This window comes from Passer domesticus, chromosome 6 (genome assembly GCF_036417665.1).
Source record: "Passer domesticus isolate bPasDom1 chromosome 6, bPasDom1.hap1, whole genome shotgun sequence".
Lineage (NCBI taxonomy): Eukaryota > Metazoa > Chordata > Aves > Passeriformes > Passeridae > Passer > Passer domesticus.
The window spans coordinates 38,894,412-38,916,324 of NC_087479.1; the positions used below are offsets into that span (position 1 = coordinate 38,894,412).

Consider the following 21,913-nt stretch of genomic DNA (forward strand, 5'->3'; position numbering starts at 1 on the left):
TCTGATACCTCGAAGAAGCCTTGAGATCTGCCTTTGTTGGTCTGTGGTGAACCAGAAGACAGATCCTCAAACAGCTTCTGTGTGCAGCACACCAGGAGACATCACATGGATGGGTTCATGCATGCCTACACCATGAATGCTAATATGAACAATTGTTTGATAGAAGACAAAGTGTTTCTCCAGCTTAACTGAAGCCCACGCCTGCAATCCCAGCTATCTTTGACTCATTCCTCAAACCCTCCCCTCCTCCAGCTTCCATTTGTCTCTGCGCAGAATCTCAGCTGCTTATAAGAAAATTACCAAGTGACATTACTTCCTCTACCTTTTCAATCTTCCCTTCCCCTCCTGCAATTCCTCCCATAACAGACACAAGCATGTTCCCAGTCCTTCTAAGCGCTCCACCAATATCTACTGATTTTTCCCTCTTTTGTATCAATTTCTATCCCTTGCCATTTGTCAGTAAACATGTGTATGCTCTTCTCCTCCCTCTCACAACACAAACAGACATTCATTTCTTGCATCTCTAAATTTCTCAGTGACTCTGGATCACAGTTTGGATGTCTAGGATGAGAAGAGGAAATGCATTGTCCCATATGTCCTTATCTCTAGCTCTTCAACTGTATCTGAACTCTAAGCAGTCACTGTTCTTCTTCCACTCCAGCACATCTTCCATCTCAACTACTACTGAATCTGCTCTACTTCTAGTGACTCCCTTGCTGGTCAAAACTCAGAACTAGTAGTCTAACTATTCTCATTAACTCTTTCTTAGCAAAGGTACTAACATTTTTAATTATTTGATTGCTCCTCCCTTGCCTTCTGTGAATGGCTTCTACCTACCACTACCACTCTAACCAACCCCAAAGATGCTGAAAGAGACAACCAAGAAATTATGACCACCACTACAACTTCTTGCATACTCTGCTGCCAGCCCTGAAGTTATCTAATGGCCATAAGCCACACCTACCTACTCCTTCCCACCTATTGCTGCAAAACCTGGTGGGTTGAAGCATACTGATACAGCTGAAATTGTACCTTGTTTCAGGCAGTGTTTGAAGCAAGGAGAAGAAACATGAATCTGGTTCCCAGAGCAGCAAGAGTAGAACGCAGAAGCCAGGCTATGAGGGAACTCAGAGTCCAGAGCTGTTATATTTGCAGAGGCTGGCTCACAGTTCTCACTGATTTTGAACTCTCAGAAACATAACAGCTCCTGCCTGCCAGGGCTTCTGGATTACAGCCCACACTGAGCTTAACAGGAGAGTGTGTCAACCTACTGCTCAAGAAAGCAAAATACAGCTTCCTTTAGTAGCACTACATTGCAGCTCTTGCTTAGTTCAAAACCAGCTCTGAAGTCCCGCAGACACTGGAGACCATTCCTACTTCATTCCAGAGGTGATGGGTGAACTAATTTAAAAAAACTACATGGCACAGAGGGACACATATGAGGTATGCCTTTGGATCCTGTTTATATCTTCTAGGGTACAAAATCTCCATTTACTTTTGAGTTCTGAGGCAAAGAGCTAAAAAGCCAATATGAACTCACCTAGTACTAGAGCCTGTGTTTGCTACTGCACAAATGCTGTTTGGCTTCTCTGCTCAGTTTTTTTCAAGAACTTCCCCATCTCATGCAAGACACTTAACACCTTCCACATTTTAAACAACCTAAAAGCACTGACAAATCCAGCCTTTATGTTCTGGCGAAAGCCTAAATTTATTTCCTAGGTTCTGCCCTTGCCACAGGCATTTTCTAAAACTCCTCCAGGTTCCACACAGGGGGCAACTTATAGTGGCTCATGTTAAGGTAAAATACCTAGGTAAGACAAATCCACAAGCAGACCAGAAGCATAAAACCAACAGTACCAGCTGAGTAATGATACTATATGAAGGAAAAATCACTACTGCAGAACCTAATAGCTAACACAACCTTTGATTTGTATGCATTAAGTGATACCAGATTGAGACTTTAATGATCAATTACAAAAAAACGTCCAATGGTACAATCCTATCTAGCTGCAAAAGGGACCAGGAGATCATCACAAGGCATTCTTACCAGATCCATTATAAAACACACAACTATGTTGCCATAGCAAAAACTGCTTCCATCTTTAGGGCAAGGTGGCTATAAAAATGTCTATGAAGGTATTCTATACGGGGCGTAGCAAACCTGTCTTAGGATTTGCTTTGTGGTGTTGGGTTCCCCCCCGACCCATAAAGCACATTAGTGAAAATCATGACTAATCTCTTCAAAGATGACAGCCAAATGTGGCAGGCCACTGAGGACTCCTACCCCTCTGCACAGCAGATCACACGGGTTCCTGCCTCCCCTCTGCGCTCTGGAGCGTGGGTAATTTTTTTTATTATTTTTTTCCCCTTTTAAAAGGAGGCAGCAAGCTCTGGGAAAATACTTTTATGGCTAAGTGAGTTTTACCACCCACAAAGAGACAGGTCCCCAAGGGGCTTCACCGCCCACAAAAGATGAGCACTTCTGCAAAGCCTTACCCCTTCTGATATAATGATATCTAGAAATTCATCTCTTTAACAATGCACACAAAAGGAATCAGCCTGCACCCTTCACTTTTAAGAACATGATCACCTCTCTCCAATGCCTTTCTGAATCTCAAAGGCAGCTTTAGATTCACAGCCACCAATACAAAGAAAGGCTTACTGGGACAGCTTGCATCAGAAAACACATTATGCAAGCTTTCTCAGGTTCAGTGCTTGCTTCCAGTCCTGCAGCACTTGTGACACGATGCAAATAGCTGAAGAACCTCTCCAGCAATGGGACCCCTAAAGACACCCTATGAAAACTCCTGTACATGTACCAGGAACTTTGAGACCAGTACTACGACCATAAATTTTCCTTTGTGACTAGGCAATAATTTTGCTAGATTAAACACCCCATGTACTGGAAAAAAACCCTCTTTCAGCAATCAGTTACCTCAAGGCAAGTGATGAACTTTATGCAGCAGGACTTCAAGAAATTAAAAACTCCCAACACCACTGTTCAAGTATAATTTTTTCTTCCAAGCTAAACTGTTCTGATATCAGGTTCTGCATCTTTCTATGCCTTTTGTCTATTGTATTAAAGGGTGCTCTATCAGACATTTTTCCCCCACAGATATATCTAGACCAGTCAAGTAATAACTACCTACTACTTTGATTAGCTAAGTACATGAAGCTTATGTCATTCTATAGCTGAAGTTTTCCTCAGCTGATTCTTCCTTCAGCTATACTAAGTCCCGTCCTTCTGAATTGTAGACATAAAGAGTTGCACAGGGACTTGAACATCGCCTGGAATGATGTCAGTAAGACCATATAAAAAGACAACAGTAGTTTCATACTCTCTGATATTGCCTGCCTACATAAGGTTGTAGAGCTGTAGCATCATGACAGGGATTCATATTCTATCGGTTCACTGCAGCTCCCCAAAGCCATTTGCAGAGTTGCTACATTGCCCAAAACAAGACTTCACAAACTGCAAATAGGATACACATTACTGGTCCCAGAGTACCTTATCTCACTCTGGGCTGTAATAATAGTCACAACGGTATCATTGCTTGGATCACCACTGGGAACAAAGCAGCTGAAGGAAAGATCAGCTCTCCAAGAAAATAGATTTCGACTGCTACTTTCACACTCCATATTTTATTATCTACAGTCAGAAGTGTATTGACTCCAGATCCCAAACACCTTCTTTGAAAGATCAACAGCAACTAAGAGAGCTTTAACTGCTGGTTTGTTTGACATATATCCTGCCTCTGGCCCAGTCAGTCCATAAAACTGCTTCTTTATCTGTCCAAAATCTTCCCTGTTGTTTCAGCTTAATTCAAGGGCTTTGAGCATCATTGTTCCCATTTGAAGAGTCTTCCACGAATGCATATGAAAGTCTATCAAGTGCTGGTAACAACTCTGCAACTGCACCATCATCTCTTCTGGATACAGATGGTAAAAGTGTAATAGCATTTCAAGGCTCTATATTTGGGGCCTTTAAACTTTATTGTATGGAGGACAGTTGTACACCATGCTCTAACAACTTCTCTCATAGGGCAGCCTAATCAAGGACACCCCACAGCAAACAGTCTCCACAATTCCTTAAATGGAGCCAGTCACAGACGGTATCTGGCACAGCTGAGTAAATGCAGCTCTTTACAACTATTGCTAACCTCAGTGCAGCATCACTTCCAGATATTAGCCAAGAATCCCCTGTTGCCTCAGACCTCATCAAGCATCTGTGAAGTGGCCTGCACTCACTCTGACCAGAAGAGGGGTGCTCGTTCTAATCACACTTGCAAATAAAAATTGTAAATTATACTCACAATGTACAGCCACTGATCCAGACCAAGTCTTTCTACGGACACTTCTGCTACGTAAGCAGGCAACTGAAAGGTTTTCAGCTTCCAGTTACCAAAAGGAACACGAAATAAATATAAACTCCTGGAAAGTTAGTAACAAAGCACTCTCCAGTAACATCTGCTCTCTCAGCCCTTGAAGGAGCCAGAAGCCCTCTGCAGTAACAACCATCGTAAGGTTTTACAACACAATACATACAACCAGAAGCAACTGTACCAACTCCTACAATACAGTGTTTAACAGAACTACAACTATTCTCTCCTACACTGAACCCAAACATCATTTCACTGTTCCTGTGTACTCAAATTCAGAGAATCTCTGAAGACAGAGTGGAAAGGGCCTCTGAGATACTCTAGATAGACCATTCCCTTGCTCAGAGCAGGGTGAATTACAGCAGGTTACCAGGGACTATCTCCAGTCAAACTTGGATATCTCCAAAGATAAGAGACCCCATAATCTCCACAGGCAAACTGTTTCAGAATTTGACCACTCTCACAGAAAGAAAAAGTTTTCTTCAAATGGAATTTCAATTTGTGTCTATTGCCTTTTGTCCTTTCACTGGGCATCCCTGAAAAGAGTCTGGCTTTCTTCATTCCCTCAGTTATTTATACATATTGACAAGATGCAGTCCAAGCCCTCTCTTCTCCAGGCTGAAGAGTACCAGACTGAGTCTCTCTATACCTATTCTCTCAAGTCAGTCTGTAAACCCTTACTTATCTCTATGGCCCTTCACTGCACTTACTCCAGTATGTCCATGCCTTTCTTGCACTGGGGTCCAGAACTCGACAAATACTACAAATGTGGCCTTACCAGGCCTGAAGAAAAGGATCACCTCCCTCAGTCTGCTGGCAATGCTCTTCCTAATTCAACACAGCACACTGATGGCCTTAATTCCTGAAGGGCACATTTGCTGGCCCATGTTCAAGTTGCTGTCCACAGAACCCCCAGGTCACTCATTGCACAGCTGCTTTCCAGACAGTAAGTCCACAGCCTGTTCTGGTGTATGGGGTCATTCTCCCCCAGGTGTAGGACTTGGCATTTTTCTTCACTGAACTTAATTTTTGCTGGTCCATTTCCCAGTCTATGAAAGTCCCACTGAACATCAGCATAACTTTCTGGTTCATCACCTAATCCTCCCAGAATTGCTGAGGGTGCACTCTGATCCATCATCCAAGTGACGAATGAAGGTCTCCTCTTCTAAATAACATCCTTTCTGCCATGAGAGCAGGATGCAGCCTGCCTAATTTTTGGCATCTAAGTAACCCATGGCAGAAACGTACTCTTCCAAAACTCCCAATCTAATCAGTGTTAAATATACTGTCAGCTCCACAGAAGATTCAGAGCACCTCATTTCAGCTCACTGCAGGTGATGAATCCTCAGAGCAGAGGCTTTTTTTACTCTGCTAACTATACAGGAAGCTTGGCCTCCCAAGTCAGATGACCCCAAAATTACAGTGCAAATGCCTCCCATAGTGCACATAGCTGTGGATTCTTATTTCCAGTTGACTCACAGTCCTCTCAATTAACACATTCCCAGACATAGCAGATTGTGATAAACTATGGCTTGAGTTACAAAAGCATAAAGAAAAGACAAGAACAAAAAGGACTGAGCAATAGTAGGCTTTAAAGTGCTAATAGCACAATTTTGACTCTTTAGCTCCCTTTTACCATGCAATATTTAAGAGACTCATGGAAAATCTCCAGTTCTCAGGTGTGAACGTTCTTTGCATACAAAACCATTGATACACAAAATCAATTTCAGAAATTAAACTGATTTTGATATCACTCAAGCCTTAGATTACCCTGGTTTCTGGAACCAAATAGAGGATAACATTTTACAATGGCTGTAATGCAAATTCATTCCATCTGCCCTATAATCTCTAGTGCTTTGCACTCTTAATATCCCAACCAAAGAATTCAAACTGTACCTGTTCACAGATGTAAACACAGAAGTCTATGTGGCCACAGAGCACATCTGCTGCTAAGTGGAAGATGCAAGTGAACAGCAACACAGAGGAAGCAGGGCACAATAAGCAGACAGCCAGATTAAAGTTATTCCATACAGAAAGTACCCTGACACCTTCTGGCTGTTTGTGCTTTTTGCGTATGACCATGTACAGCAGGAGCTGACAGCAAAATAAGAATGAGTAACTGCTCAGACTCTCAATGCAGAGTTTGATATTTTGGATGTGAGGGAAAGGCTAACTGGAAACAACACATGCAACCTCTTCCAGCACATAAATGCATATGTTAATGACTTTCTCTTAACACTGTCTATCACCCACTTTCAGGAGACATCTAGGTACACAGAACTAAATCCGGTTTAGCTCAGAGGAGTATTTATCTGCATCAAAATGAATGCCAACATCTTAGGAACGTTTGTGGAGGTTTTTGCACTGGACTAGCATTTCAGAAGAGATTGCCTGTAGGTCATTCAAAGGCTAATTGCATCAACTACCTATCAGCCTTCACTGTGCCAAGGTACAACATACAGGATGACACAGATTACAGCGCCAGAAAAGAGGCAGCTGGACTGCCAATTAAAGCACAGAGCCGGAAAAAACAAACTCACTGGTGTCCTGCAATATAGGGAAAAATTACTTAAGTACTATAAAGATGGACCTGCTAGGAAGAATGTAGCATCTGTGGATCAGCTATCTGATCCCAATGTTGCCACAAAGTTGTGTATTAAGAGTTGTTTTCTAGGCTTGTTTTTTTTTTTTTTTTAAGCATTAACAAACTGTCTTATATCCTCTGGGAGAGGGATTTCATTTGAAGAATGTGTGCTAAGATGTTCACCTTCTGACCATAATCATGATGTTGTATCATCCTGGAGCCACAGATACAGAATCCATGAACTGGAAGTCAAGAAGGGATCTACTACTATGAGAAAGTTAACTCACAGTATATGACTTTATTCTGCACATAGGACATCAAACAACCAGGAGATTTTATTTATGAGATACTCTACTGTAATTGAGCAGCAACATTAAAAACTTTCATGGCTGAAGGCTGATCTAGGAAAACACCAGCTGATGAGAGACAAAGGCAGATTAGAGCTGAGGTGCTGCAACTAACCTTCCAAGGGCCTCAAGTGTGTTTTTAGAATACATTAAGCAAATTTGTAAGTGAACACTTAGATAAGAGGATGTCACGCAATTAAAGTCATTGCCACATTTGTAAAATCCTACTGTCTCCTAAAGCTTAAGTACCACATTGAGGAAACCAACATCTCTAAGGATACCTCTCACCAGTCCCATGAAGAGACACTCCATCATTCCCTCCTGTAAGAAGTTCATTCATTTGCAATTCAGCCATACAGCCCCTTTTTGTCCTTACATTTCTTCATGAAAGGCTGCACTTTCACAGAAATTATAAACTGTTCTCAAGTCTGTGATGAAGATGACAGGTATCTATAACTCTCAAGTCACAGAAGAATCTGAGGCATATTTTAAGCCTCTTATATCATTTAGCATCCACTGACAGAGATCACAGAGAGACCATAAAAATAAAGTTACTCAAAGGTTCACATCTTTCCACATTTAGCAGTACCAAATAGAATAACAGAAACATACAGCATAGAAAGGCACACAGCTATGTTCATTGATTCTATTATTCTACAGAACTCTCTACTGTGAAAAGCAGGATTAGATCAGGACACTAATTCAAATTCACACAGCTGTCTCAGATGAAAAGGCAGAAGCAAGCCAATATCAATAAGCCAGTGATGGACAGCTGAAGGTACAGCTTAAGAATAACACTCAAATCTCAGGGAACTGTACAGAAAATACGTAACTAATAATACTGAGAAAAACATGGGTACATCAGAGACAACTGACAATGTGTCCTTCTATCAACTTTTGCTGGCCTTCTGGAGCTCTCAAGTCATCTTTGTCTTACCCTGCACAGCTGTGCATCACTACAAGCACATTTGAGGGATGGGAGCCTCTCAGAACAGAATTAACAGCATAGTGTACATGACAGAGCAGGATTACATCAAGACAACCTGAGCCACAGAAGGCAATCACACCTGAAATGCCAGAGGAACTGGAGATCTGCCTTCAACATGGTTTTGAAGGCAAAGAAGCCTTTTATCATGATCACTTCTATCATTAGAGCAGAAGTGAAAGGTTACTGTAGGGCTAACTCAACTTGCAATGGCAAACAATACTCTATGCAGCTGCACATACCACAGGCTCAATGATATCCATTTAGGTGGCTTTAGGTTAGAACCACTCACTTGTGAACATCAGCCCTAAATACAGCTAGAGTGATTAAGAAATTGGGAATGTGCACCAGGAGGCACCTTAACTAGTGTGTGTCACTGGTGAGAGGCCATCACCATACTTCTTATTAGGAGAACTATTACATGCTCAATCACATTCTTCCTGTCCCAGAAGGATGACACTATCCATCTTAACTACTTTTCACCACGATGAAACTTCATACACTCTAACAATTGTGTGTTAGCAGTTGTTGGCTGAAGAACAGAAATTCACCAGAAGACATACGGCTTTGAATTATTCCCGGAAGTAAAGCTCTAAAGAACAGCACAGCTTATGGGATTTTGGGAAAACAACAGCCAAACTTCACACTTTGAAATTCTAGACTTCCATTGAAGGGATCAACTGATTCTTAGCTTCATTAATAGCCTCAGCCCCACCCCAGTATAACAAGGCTACAGACACCTTGCTCTGGCAACTCCAGGAGTGATATCCAAAGCTGAACCATTATTGCTCTTGTAGCAGGCTATACCCTGAATAGGTGTGGGATATGGAAAAATCTGTAATCAAACTCATTCTTTGACTACATGTAAGTGTTCAGTCTCTGGTCTGAATCTATTACCCTGAGATAGCAACGAAATCACTCAGAAACTGGGAACGTAGAATCTGTATCACTCAAACCTTAAGCCCTGTGGAATCTGGATCTCCCCACAAGGTGGAAGACTCAGAGCAACTGTGCTGGATTTCGTTTAAGCAGATAAAAGTCTGGGGGCAAAGCCAGAACAGATAAACATGACCTATGACCACACAAGAAAAAAATATTTTGTTTGTTGAGATACACATAACTGAATAGAAGCCTATTAAAACAAAGTGAGGCAAGACAGAAGCATTTCACAAAACTAGGTAACTCCACCATAAACTTTCATCTGCAGGTTGCCTAATGAGTAACAGAAATGCCAACAAAATGGTATTTGTGCCCATTTTTAAAGCCTTCTGCAAAGTTCCTTGGGAAACATTGATTCTCTTCTTCCCCTAAGCTTTCACTGAACTGAAACTAAAGCCTTCTTTGTTTCACTATACTATTAGCATGTCTCTGTCCATCTCAAAGCAGTCAATTACTATAAAGCCTGAGGCAAAAGTTCACAGAGGGGAACAAGAGGTCACAAGCACTTCAGCGACAATGATGCAGACCTTTTCTTTTAAATGTATCTACGGATTTTATAAAAGATATTAAAATGGATATCCTGGTCTGTGCTATGAGATACCAAAAGATATCTGTAACTTGGCCATCACAACTTAACAGTGTCCTGCTTCCCAATGCAACTTAGGACAAAGAGAAATTTATTTAAAAAAACAAACAAAAAAGGACCAAACCAAAAAAGCAAATAAATGAACCAAAGAAACAAACAAACAACAAACCCAAACAAAACAGTGGGCAGAAATACTCAGCTTACAGAAACATTTCAAAAAAGCAGTAAGAGGTAGTAAACACAATACTGAGCTGTGTGTTCCTTGGATGTATTAACGCTGCTGAGCTTTGCAGCAGTACTAACTCCCACTAGAAAAGGTGTCATCTCATCCCCCAGAACATCATTTTGGTATCTCCTGGGAAGTGTAGAAGGGGAAAAGAAATTTTAAAAAAAGAAGGAAAAAGAAAAACAAACCAAAAATCAAACCCCCACTCTGTTGGCCCACAAATGGCAAGAGAACCCAAGAGACTCTAAGACTGAAATGGCCCCAAGATGCAATATTCCACCTACATTGCCACATGCAATCAATCAGTCACGTGAAGTGAAAAAACCAAAATGTATTTACTGCTTTCATCACCGCTTTAGCAACCAACTACTTCAACTAGCTTTCACTGTATGGATGTTTCCTTGGAGACCACAACTCCATCACTTAGGCCAGTTCACCAAGGAGAGGAGAGTGCAGAGGGTGGCTTGCAGCCCACACTACCAAGAGCCTCAAAAGAGCTGCCAAATGAACTCTCAGGTTTCTTGATGAGTCTTGAAATACAGGGGAATATGGAAGATTGAAAAATATGCTAGTGTTATACCAGTATTTTAAAAGGTTGAAATAGGATGAGACTGTCAGTCTTGTCAACCTGACATTGATTCCAGACAAAATAATGAAAAAGCTGATATAAGACTCAGTTAATAAAGGATTAAAGGAGGACAGTGTAATTACTGCCAATCAATGTAGACTTTACAGAAAAATATAACTTGTCAAACTACCAACACTTTTGGTGTGATTACAAGTTTCAATGCTAAAGGTAACAATGTTGATGTAATATATTTTCACATGGTGTTTTACTTGGTGCCAGAAAGCACAGTGATGCAGCATTCTGTATCAGCTGAGAGATCTGAACTGCACCAGCAGATAAGGAGGCAGGCAGGTGCTACTGGGGCACATTGCAGTTCCAGTGCTCCATGCAAATTAGGCTGCTGGCATGGAGATCTCCCTGTCTGTCATGTTGACTGGTATCTCTTCATTCTCCCCCTGGGCTCCCACCTACTCTACCCCATCTGTTGCCACCTTTCCCATGCTTTGTCTGGAAGTGCCTTGGCACAAGGATGGCCACCAGTCCCCTGACTAGTACAAAGGGCTCTGATTTGACCTAAGCTCTGCCTGGCACGTGAGTCATTCTGCCCAACCCACTGCATTGCACAGCCCATCTGCAGAGACAACCTGTAATTTTTAGGGGTTCATTGAACCTGACTCTAAGGATTTAGTCTCAAGGCAGTCCTCCCTAGCGTGCAGCGATTGTCTGTGTAACACTTGCGTGAGAATGACACTTAAACAACAGAAAGCTGTTCACATAAAGCACAGAGCTCAAAGTAAATGGACAGAACCTGACAGCAAGAGCTCTGACATTAAAAAATTTAGTCAGCACATCACAGTAATTCACACACTAAGATCTCCATCTGCTCCTTTGATTTCCTCTCAGTGTATAGCAGTAAATGGGGCAGTGGACAGGAGCAGAAGTAGAATTGGATGTATTTTCTCAAACAGCAGCTCTCAGTCTTACTTGATCACAGAAGTCTACTGTCAGTTTTTAGAAAACTGTCAGGTTAGCAATACAGGGGTTTTTGGTATCTCTTCTCAAATGCTGTAGAAGTTACATAAGAAATACACTTGGCATTTTTGCATTTAAACATAATTCAAAAATAACAGTTTGGATACATGGTAGAATGAATTAATTCAAAGCATTCAAGCTTAGATTAGCCTTTGTTAATGGGAAAATAGACTATTCATTTTTTCCTCAGCCAAGGCTGTCAAACTCACCCATAACTACCAGGAATGGATTAAAGTACATTTGAGTTTGAACAGAAGTTTTTCACCATAATACTGAAGAAAGAGCTACCACAAGCCTTGGCACAGGCTAAATATAAAGGAAAGTATACTATCAGCACTGTAACTTTCAATGGCTCTGAAATACAATACTCAAAATTACAATGCTGCTGACCAACATGAGTATAAGAAATTCTCTGGCTATTCCACAACTGCAACTCCATCTTCTAGCTCTTGCCTATCATGCCTCCACCTAGTATTTGCAATTTCAACTCTCCTTTTTCCTGCAACATATGAACAAGTTTTTAGCATGGATGTAAGAAAACATTTTGAAAGCTGAAAGCATGGGTAAAATAAACCAAATATTAAAACAACATAACACAAGCAGTTACTGCATTGGAAGAATAAATTTTATATTTAAGTCAATGAAAGCCCTTATGGTGGAGTCCCAGCCATTCCAGTGTGAGGTTCCACCACACTGCCAGAGTGAACAAACCTTGCCTTATGAAGGCTCAGCACAGCATCACACAAGAAAGACTGATCTTGTTTTTTGAAACTTCCATGATTACAGTTTCTGTCTTTCTTTGTTATTCCTGGCATACATGCAAGAAACAGCAAGCATGTGTGTTTTGGGGCTCTAATTTCCCAAAAAGTATAGATGAAAAAGCCAGGCTATTTCCCAGCCACAAGGGAACAGGCAAACTGCAAGGAGGCCTGGAGAAGGGATGAAGGCAGGTGTCTCCAGCAAAGCTGGGCGACACAAGAGTTCTGCAGTGTTGCCTGGCAGCAAGTAATTATCTGCCAATGTGCTGCTTCCACGTGCCAACAGCCAAAGCCCACACAGGCAGCAAGCACAGGCAAGCACATGCATCAGCTAATGCCACAGGTTAGCTCCACTGTTTCCTATGGGATACAAGCAGAGATGAGACTCTGGCTGAGTTCTTACAACTCAAGAGCACTGTGAAACACTCAGCACAAAATGTCCAGAGAGACAGAAGTCTGGAAGATGGTGGAAATCTATTATCAAAGACAAGACCACTGCCATACTAAACCAGCACTGCAAAACCAGCAACAGTTCTACCCCAAAATGATTGGGAAATCTCCAATAAAAACAGGTTAGATAAATCCTGTCAAAAATGGCTTAGGCATAGTTGATTGTGCCTTAGGGTAAGGTAAAGACTCATGCAACCTTTTGAGAAACCTTTCAGCACTCCTTTCAGTGATGGTCCTGTGATTACCTAAAGGAAGGAGGAAAACCACATCCTAACCTACCTGTCCATACATCATCTCTTGCTCTTCCCCAAGCTCCAAAATTACTCCCCCACACTGGGGTTAATTACAGAGCAACTCAGACCCAGCCAAAAAAGACTCACCCTCAAGATATGTGTCATCTATAACCATCTCATTCATGAACTGCCAGACTGCCATACTCCTCCTCCTCTTTCCCCCACCTCCCTTTCCACCTCCGCTTGCCCTCTAAGGCTCCCAAATGCCTGTGTGCTGTATGTGGTGGCAGCTGAGTTTTTTAATATGCACTTATTAAGATCCTAATTGAATCCCACATTGCCTTGTGTGCGTCTTCCTAGCCGGAACATGAACAAGGCACCCTATAATTCAATTAGAAGGACCTGCAGCAAGCTGATCATTAGTCTGTCAGGTTGTTTAAAAAAAGACATCTAGGAATAGGGAAAGAAGTTAAATAAAGGGAGAATTGTTAACACCCGTCCCCAATTCATGCAGACACTTCCACAGATATCTGAAGCATGGAATCTGCAATGCTCAAGCACTTGAATGACAGCTTACTATATCAATCCAACAGTCCTTTCTCTTGCTTCAGACAACTTAAACAGAATCTCAAAAGTTGGAATTAATTTTCCTCATCAATCCTTCTCTGCTCAGATTCATGAGAAAACACCACTAATATACATGACTACTGCAAACAAGGCAATCTCATTACCTGCCAAGACCCTGTTGACAGAGGAATGGGTAGCTAAGCCAGGCTGTCCTCGTTCATGGAAAATCCCAGCATAAGGCAAGTACTCTGGCAGCAAGAAGCGTCTGGAAAACAAGGAGAGTAAAACATGGAGAAAGCCATCCTGTGTACTACAGCTCTGAAGAGCCACTGCAATTACTTTGAGGAAATATGACTACATTCCAGCAGACTACAGTAGAGGGAAGGCTGGAATCCTCTGCTTAGCCAACCTCTTCCCTGCTTCAAACAAAAAGTAAATTACAGATTAGATCCTCCTCTGATAAACGTGGCTGCCAAGGTCAGCAATAAACAAATAATCTACCTCCCACAATAGTTTCCTAATCTCAAACCAGAACATTGTGGTTACAATCTCTGATCAGATTCTTTTCTCCTCCTATTCTGCCTTCATACTGTGACCTCAACCTGTAAGTAAAAAGCACTAAGACCATGCTATCTTTCAAACATCACAGGATGAGCAGCTCATACTAACACGCCATCCCGGGAGTCCCAGAAAGCAAACCAAGGATAAAGAAGCCCTGTGCAAGAAAAGGAATCCACCTGAAAGAACCAGAGAGCTGTACTGCTGGTACTCCAGGATCTGCACACCTTTTGCTCTCACACATAGATGCCTTACCTTGGAACAAAGCGCCCCAGTGATGGTGCAGACATGCGGGCGTTCCGGGGAGCTCGGTGCCTGGATCGGTCTCCATTGTCCCTTCAGCAAAAGAAAGAAAATTACTGTACATTAAAAATACTATGTAATAAAAGTATTTTCCAAGAAAACAAAACACTAATGATGTCACCTAGTCAACCTGAGTATGCTACAGAGATTCAACAGTTCTTATGCTTCCAATGTTCCAAATTCACACAGGCAACTGTACCGAAATCCTCTGCCAGTTTTATATAAGAGTAACCTTAAATTTCACTTTCTTCACTGTTTCACAATGTCTCAAAAGTACCGACAAAACCACAGAGAATTAATGAATCAATGTCAGCACCTGAGCAAATGAAAGAGAAACATCAGAATTTTGATCAGGAAAGCAAAAGGCAAGCTCACTCCAGTCCGCAGAAGAACTTTCTGTGAGTCACAGAGATCTGTTAAAGTTCACATTTTCATTCCCAGAAATACAGGCAAAAGAGCATAATCTGCGGACCATTCTTCTGTGTTCCTTCCCTGAAGGTCCAGTTTAAAGTGCCATCAGATCTTAAAACTATCTCACTTTTCATAAGCTCTTCCAGTTAAATCAGAAACGTTAGGTGATGTCAGACAAAATTACATCTCCTTAACAACATCTCATTCTGTTTCACAATAAATGTCTGGGCCTTGGGGAACAAGGGGAAAGGGTTTAGCATCTATTGTCCTACAGCAGACACAGGAAGGCACTTCCCCAGGAAGGCAGTGCAACACTGAATAGGCTTTCAGCGAGAGGCTGCAGAGCTGCTGTCCTTGTAAGTCTCAAGATAGGAGCTACACAAACTCATGGGTAGCCCAGTCTGATTTTGGGTAATGACAGGTGTACAACAAGCAGGAGATCAAACTGGAGGAACTTCAGAATCCCCATCACACACAATTCCTGATATTGCATTCCTAGGCCACAAGGGGCCCTGTAATTATACAGCACTAAAACTGCAAGGAAAATAATGAGACTCCATTAGCGACTCTGGAGTTCTGAAAGAGACCTTAACAGTGCTTTATTCTCTGTTCAGAATTTACTCTCTGTATGACCTTGAACAAGTAACAAGTCTGCTCTCCACGAATTCCAAATCCCCATCTGTAATTGCAGCCCTGTCTCCTTCCCAAGCAGTTGTGGGGAGAATATTACTTGTAGAGCCTTGAAATCACTAGGAAACTAAATATTCCTTATGCAATGCACTAGCAGCACATTTCTAACCCGCTCCAGCAAGCTGCACATTTTATAATTTTTCTTCATTTTGCTTTTTTGAAGTCAGTGAGCAAGAAACGTGGGCTGAGAAGAGAGTCTATTACGTGGCTGTTTCCCACACAGTTGAGGAACCCAGGAACAAAAAAGCAGAGGTTCTTCTGCAAAGCTCGTTAGCATTTCAAGCTATTTCACCAAAACCAAATGTAAATCCAAGCTCAAAGCTTCAATTTCTCCTCCCACTGTAGATGCAGCATTTGCAGTTCACAGCCAAAACCGCACCTCACCCTCAGGATTTCACGTAACCAGCAGGGGTCCTGAGATCAGAAATGTAAAAGCTACTGCTGTTCTTTTACCACAGGCCTCCAGCCTATTAAGATGCAGATCAATAACAGAAGGAATCCTGCAAACTTGAGTGCTGACACATCAACTTTTGTTGCTGAAGAGAAAAGACCAAAGGAAAATGAAGTGTTGTGTTCCAGATCTTACCACACACAGCAAGAGCTAGCAGAAAACAAGAAATACTTTTTAAAAACCTCCATGTAGTAGCTTTTGAAACAACACCGATATGCAACCCTAGGAGAAAGGCAACAAAGCCATTTTCAGGGTTTGCATTTGCTTTGGACATTTACTAGAATTGGAAGATACTTTTGAAATGGACAAATATCAGCCAAGAGGAACAGCAGCAGGACTACACTCTACAGAACTCTCCAGCTGAAGAGAATCTCAGCAGCAGGTTTCAAAAGGAATGAGAAATTAGCTCCAGCAAACATAAGGAGATAAAAGGGCAAAGTCCACAGACTAAATCAAGAGACCTAGAGGAACTAATTGTTCAAGTTTTTTTATTTGCCACTAGCCACAGGTCTTAGCATCCACAAAAACATTTGCAGACACATCTTCAAGGCGACTTTCTGATGTGAGAAATCCATCCTGTACTTCCCTATTTATTTACTGTGCATACAATCTCCTGACAATATGGGAAAATGCCTAAAAGGGAAAAATATAGACTAGGCTTTTTCTTCAGTTTTCACCATGACAGAGATAGCCTCTACTAATGCAAAAGACAGACATATATTTTTAACATTCCTTAAAAAAATAACAACGAAATCCCACGTCCCAATGGCCACCTGTCCTGTAACTCAAGACTGTAGGGAGTAAGAACAGTGGCTATCGTTCAAGAATGCTAGAATTCCTATTTAATCTAAGTAGAAGTGCAAGATACACTCCCCTAGGGTAAAGAGGAATATTACTAAACATTACTCTGAATTTCTAATTTATAGAGTCATTTTTATCTAAACTCTCATGCTCAACAACTACATGCAAGCATGTCTAGTCTAGTGTTGCAAAGCTAGAACTGCTGATATTACCCTGGTGCCAGCTGAAGATTATTTCTGCACCCTCTAAAAAGGAAAATAAAGAATGCTCTACAGATCAGTGAAAATGGGTGGCACTTTGTGTTATTTCTGTAGCATGTACAGCCTGCTGACAGAGGGAGGAGAGCAGATGTTAGCACACTGCAGTGCCAGCGTGAAGCACTCCAGCAAGAAATGAGAAGTTTCCAAGGCTCCCTAAAGTACTGATGAAGATCTAATGCTCCGCTTTCTATTTAGTGTCAACTACCTACAGATTCATTAGCTAATGATTCACAGTGGATAGTTTAATTAACATTACCTGCAGAAGCGGAAAGCGAATCCCTCAGTGTGTGTGTATCCGTGTCTACATAAAAAAAGCCTCTGCTATAAAGCAACTCAGTAACATTACTAAAGTAAATGAAATAAACCACAGCAAGGTGACAAGGGAAACATAATACTCTAATTATTAACAGACTAATTTGTCTCAGCAGGGAAACTGCAAGAACTAACAAATGGTCAAAATAACTTTTAAAGTCTGGCTCAAAATTCAGGTTATTCATCATTTGTTCAGACACCATGGTGGGACAAATCAAAACAGTGATGTGGAGAGTAAGAGTTGGTAGGGGAGAAATAGTATTAACACCAACCTACAATGGAGCGTGAAAAGAAAGCAATTCCCAAACATTCAGGATAATTATGGACATTTAATAGGGCATAAGAAGGATGCAAGTTTATGCTAAATTGGATAAGACAGTCAAATCTCCTTGGATTTTTCTTCTGTTGTCTTGTTTGCTTGTTGAGAGATAAATTGACCAACATAAATTTAATGGACCAGCAATGCCAGCTCTGAAAACAGAGAAAGAGATACAAAATTTTGCATCCTGAAGTTTGGAGAAAAAGGCATTCTTTTTCATCTGGTAACTTGGCTACTGCTCTAATAAGAGTGGATACAGAAGACAGTAAGGACAAAAAAAAGCACCATGTTCTGCTTTTCTGTCTTGGCAAGAATTCACTTTAATATTTAGAGATTGTTGTATCAGGAAGTGAAATTAAACACACAGCATGGGATTTCTAATGCAATCTGTTGGTCTAACTGTTCCCATTGTAGTCAATATTAAAACTCCCATTGACTACACTGCCAACAGAATTAGGTCAACAATGACCATTTTGAAAAGCCATTTAATTATCAAAGCCAGCACCAGTAAGCCATGTAAGTTCAGAAGAATCAAATTGTATCACATATCAAGCCAATTGTTTCATATTTTCAGCATTTTATCACATTTTGTGCAATCCAATTTAAAATGCTAAATCAATTTATATTGCAGAGGTTAGACACTCATATACAAAAGAAATGCTAAATAATTGTTTGAGTAGTATCTACTACTTTCCTTTAAGGTTGACACTGGAAGTTGCACCATCTTCATGTAACAGAAAAAAAACAATGTTTGAAGCACTGAGAAAATGTGAACTATCTGTACTGACTTACTGTATTTTTTTCTGTTAATTGCAGTAGGTTACTTCAGAGGAGATAGGACAGAGGGCAGGAGCAGCCCAAAGCTCCTATCAAGAGCTCAGAGGAGGTTACCAGACACTGCAAACTCATTTGGCTTTACTGGTTGGTCAGGTCTCACTTCAAGTCCTCTAAAAAGGGTTCCTGGAAGACATCATATTAAACTGGCCATACTAAAGCAGAAGCAAATCTTGAAATCTTGCAACTCACTTCACAGGATTCACTGCTGATTTGGATGAAAACACATGATACATCCCTTTAGAAGAGTGTATTCTTCTAGAGTTACAGAGTACTCCAAGAGAAAGTGTGCATTGTGTTTTACAAAGAGTATAGAAGTAGGAAAAAAGATGATGAAGGGAACATCAATTTTGCTGGTGGTTCTAAGAACATGTCGATTACTTTCCAACACCATCCTGATGGGTAAGGTAACATACAGTGTTGGGAACACTATGACAGCAAGTTAGCTACTAGCTTCACCACGGAGAGAAGCAGCAAATACCAGATTTTAACACTTCCATTTTTAATCTGTCTGACCCTGCAAGATCCTGAACATCTAACAGAAGTCAATTTAGAGAAAAACTAGAGCACTTCTAATAAATAAGTCTCTCAAAACACAGAGGTAAACACAAAATATATAAAACATTGTCATTCTGAATATTTTAGTGAGTGACAGGCATCCTAGAAGACAAAAGGAAAAGCTACACTACAAGTTGGCTGTAATTCTGCATAGGGGCATAGTAGTTAAAATAATACCTCCTGGATCAGTTAGACTAGTGTCTTATTCAAAAATAAAGGTTCAATACAGTATGTGCTACTTTACTCAAAATCCTCAAGGCTTGAAGAAGTTACAAACCCAAACCAGGAAAAGCAGATCACCCTACTTCTGGCTCTGAGGACAAGTGTATCTCACCTAAACCCAGGATTATCCTAAAGGTGAAACATTAAAGACAACTAACTTTTCTAAGAGGAGAGTTATTTCCACAAGTAGATACAAAGAAGGAAGCCAGGAGCATAGGCTCTATCAAAAAGGGTACAAATATTGACATCCACAGATTAAAAAGACTAGTGTATGATTCTTTTAAAGTATATCTAAAAGAACATACATAATCTGGCAAAAATAAAAGTTATACATTTATAAACCCATCTTTGAAGGATACGGTCATTACTGAAGAAGTACTTAAGGCAGAACTGAAGGAAACAACAAGAAACAGGAAAAACGAGAAAAAAAAAGCATTTGTTACACAAAAATACTTTCCTGGCACTAAATGTATGATTGTGGATTGAAGTCCCAAGTGTAAGACTGGAAGCCAAAACCAACTGAAGAATAAAAATAGTAGAGAAACTACAAAGAGTGATGGTGGCCAGCTGGAGAGACAGGAACTGGAGTAGATTTTTTACACAGTAATTGTTAAAGAAGTTTTCTGAAAGAACCACCAGAGAAAATGTGTATCTATTTATCAACTAAAACTTCTATAAAATAGCAGACTGCTGAGTTACTAATGGCTTTGTTGACCAAAGAAAAACAAACCCCCCAGCCTTGATTACCTCTCAGAGAACTGTTCAGGGGAAAATGTATTTACAAGATTAAAAATGGCACTTCAGAAGATCAAGTGTTTCAGAAAAGCATCACATATGAGAGGTCAAGAGAAATAGCAATACTTGCCTGTAAAATGCCAAGGATTAACTGCTTCAAAGAAAGACTGATTTGGAACTAGAATGAAGCACTCACTCTTTTCTAGACACATGACCTATTTCTATTTAAATCACCTCACTGTGTAGTGGGCTCACAAATTGATGATGCTGTTTTAGAAGACTAATATACTTCATAGTTACAGTGAATCATAAGCAAGCAGAAACATCAGCAGCCAGACAAAGCTAGAGAGGCATCAACTTCTGTCTCTTCTTAAAAAAAAAGATTGCACTGTTATGCTTGCAAAGGAAACAGAATTGAAACCATAACTTCATAAGCAATGCTAATCTGTTAGACCTATGGGCTTCAAGAATGCAGACCACTACCTGCTTTGCATGGCCAGCAACAAAGCAGTAACAGCTTGCTTCCTAATTACTCTCATTAACAGTGGACTTCACCTACTAGGTGACCTAGTTTGACTTCTGAGTTGCACAGACACAAAATAAAAGCAAAAGGAAAACAATGGATGGAGTTTAGATTTGGCAGAAAAACTCTGAAGTACCATCTTGACATCAAAGCTGTTTCTATGGACTCAGGCAACCAACAGTATGGAGTATGACGGGAGCTTTTCTGGCAACTTCCCCCTTTCTAAAGGCAGACATTCTTTCACCACCCCGATATGAAGACACTTGCCTTGCTGGAATGTGACTTAATGGTAAAGCAACATTATGCTGGAGAGGTTAGCAAAATCCTGCAGTACTGCTGCAAGGAAACAGTTATTGCCTGTTCACTGCATCGATGCAGCATTACTAGACATTATGACCAAGATAAGGATAATATAGAACTGTCACAAAAGATAAAAGATTAAAAGAACAGGGAAAGTGAACCTGCAGGCTACTATGAGTAGATCACAAGACAAGCTAACACACTAAATAATCCTTGAAAAATTAAGTTCAAAGAGTAGGTTCACTATCACTCCCATTAATCCAGCACCTGTAACTTTCTTAGCCTGAAACTGTGTTTAAGATGATGAATATAGTTAACCTAAGTTCTGTGTATCTGGTAGTGACATCCCAGCAGTAACTGCTTCAGAAATCTCTAGCAGAGAAGAAAAAAACCCAGAAAGTGACCACCAAGTTACACATATTTGCATCTGCTTTGAAAGCCAGTTTTGTAAAGGCTCATTTTCATCAAAAACAATGATGCAGTGCCATATGAGGCAAGAAACAAAGGCAGATGAAAAAACCACAAAAACAGATAAAGGAGCTCTGGGAAGAAAGAAATAGCGATCCTCATTTATGTGAACTCAAATAGCAAATTGCTAGCAAGAACATTATTTGTAGATGCTCAAGAAAGACAGATTACAAACTGTCCCATCTAAGATATCCAGGAAAAAGGCTACATTATCTGCAGTATACTGACCTGTCATGGACCCTAAAAATCCCTTTCTATCAGCACTTCAGTGACACGAAAAGCCTAATAAGATTCTCACATCTCCTATATGTCTTTTGTTAACTTCAGATGTAAACATCAGGATGGCAAGGAGAAAAATAAAAAACCCCAGCCTGAAAAATGAAAAACCCCACCCTAATGAAACCCCACCCCATTTGCTTTCAGAAATCTTGTTGTTTGGATATGATACTGCTATCTCTACAACAAAAGGCCACCACTGATCAGGTCATCTCTCTTCTCCACCTTCATTACGTCC

At 40.7% G+C, this 21,913-nt stretch overlaps 1 protein-coding gene across 4 annotated transcripts in view; it reads right to left on the reverse strand.

Moving 5' to 3' along the window:
- The window catches only part of AMBRA1 (autophagy and beclin 1 regulator 1), a 126,613-nt gene that overhangs the window by 62,267 nt on the left and 42,433 nt on the right, over positions 1-21,913 (reverse strand). For 3 of the 4 annotated variants that reach the window (XM_064424767.1, XM_064424764.1, XM_064424765.1), the window contains 2 exons: positions 14,468-14,551; positions 13,819-13,919 (listed from right to left, as the gene is read on the reverse strand). In XM_064424767.1, the coding sequence (XP_064280837.1) occupies positions 13,819-13,919; positions 14,468-14,551 (185 nt within the window). The remainder of the gene's footprint in view (positions 1-13,818; positions 13,920-14,467; positions 14,552-21,913) is intronic. The other variant, XM_064424766.1, reaches the window with a different exon arrangement.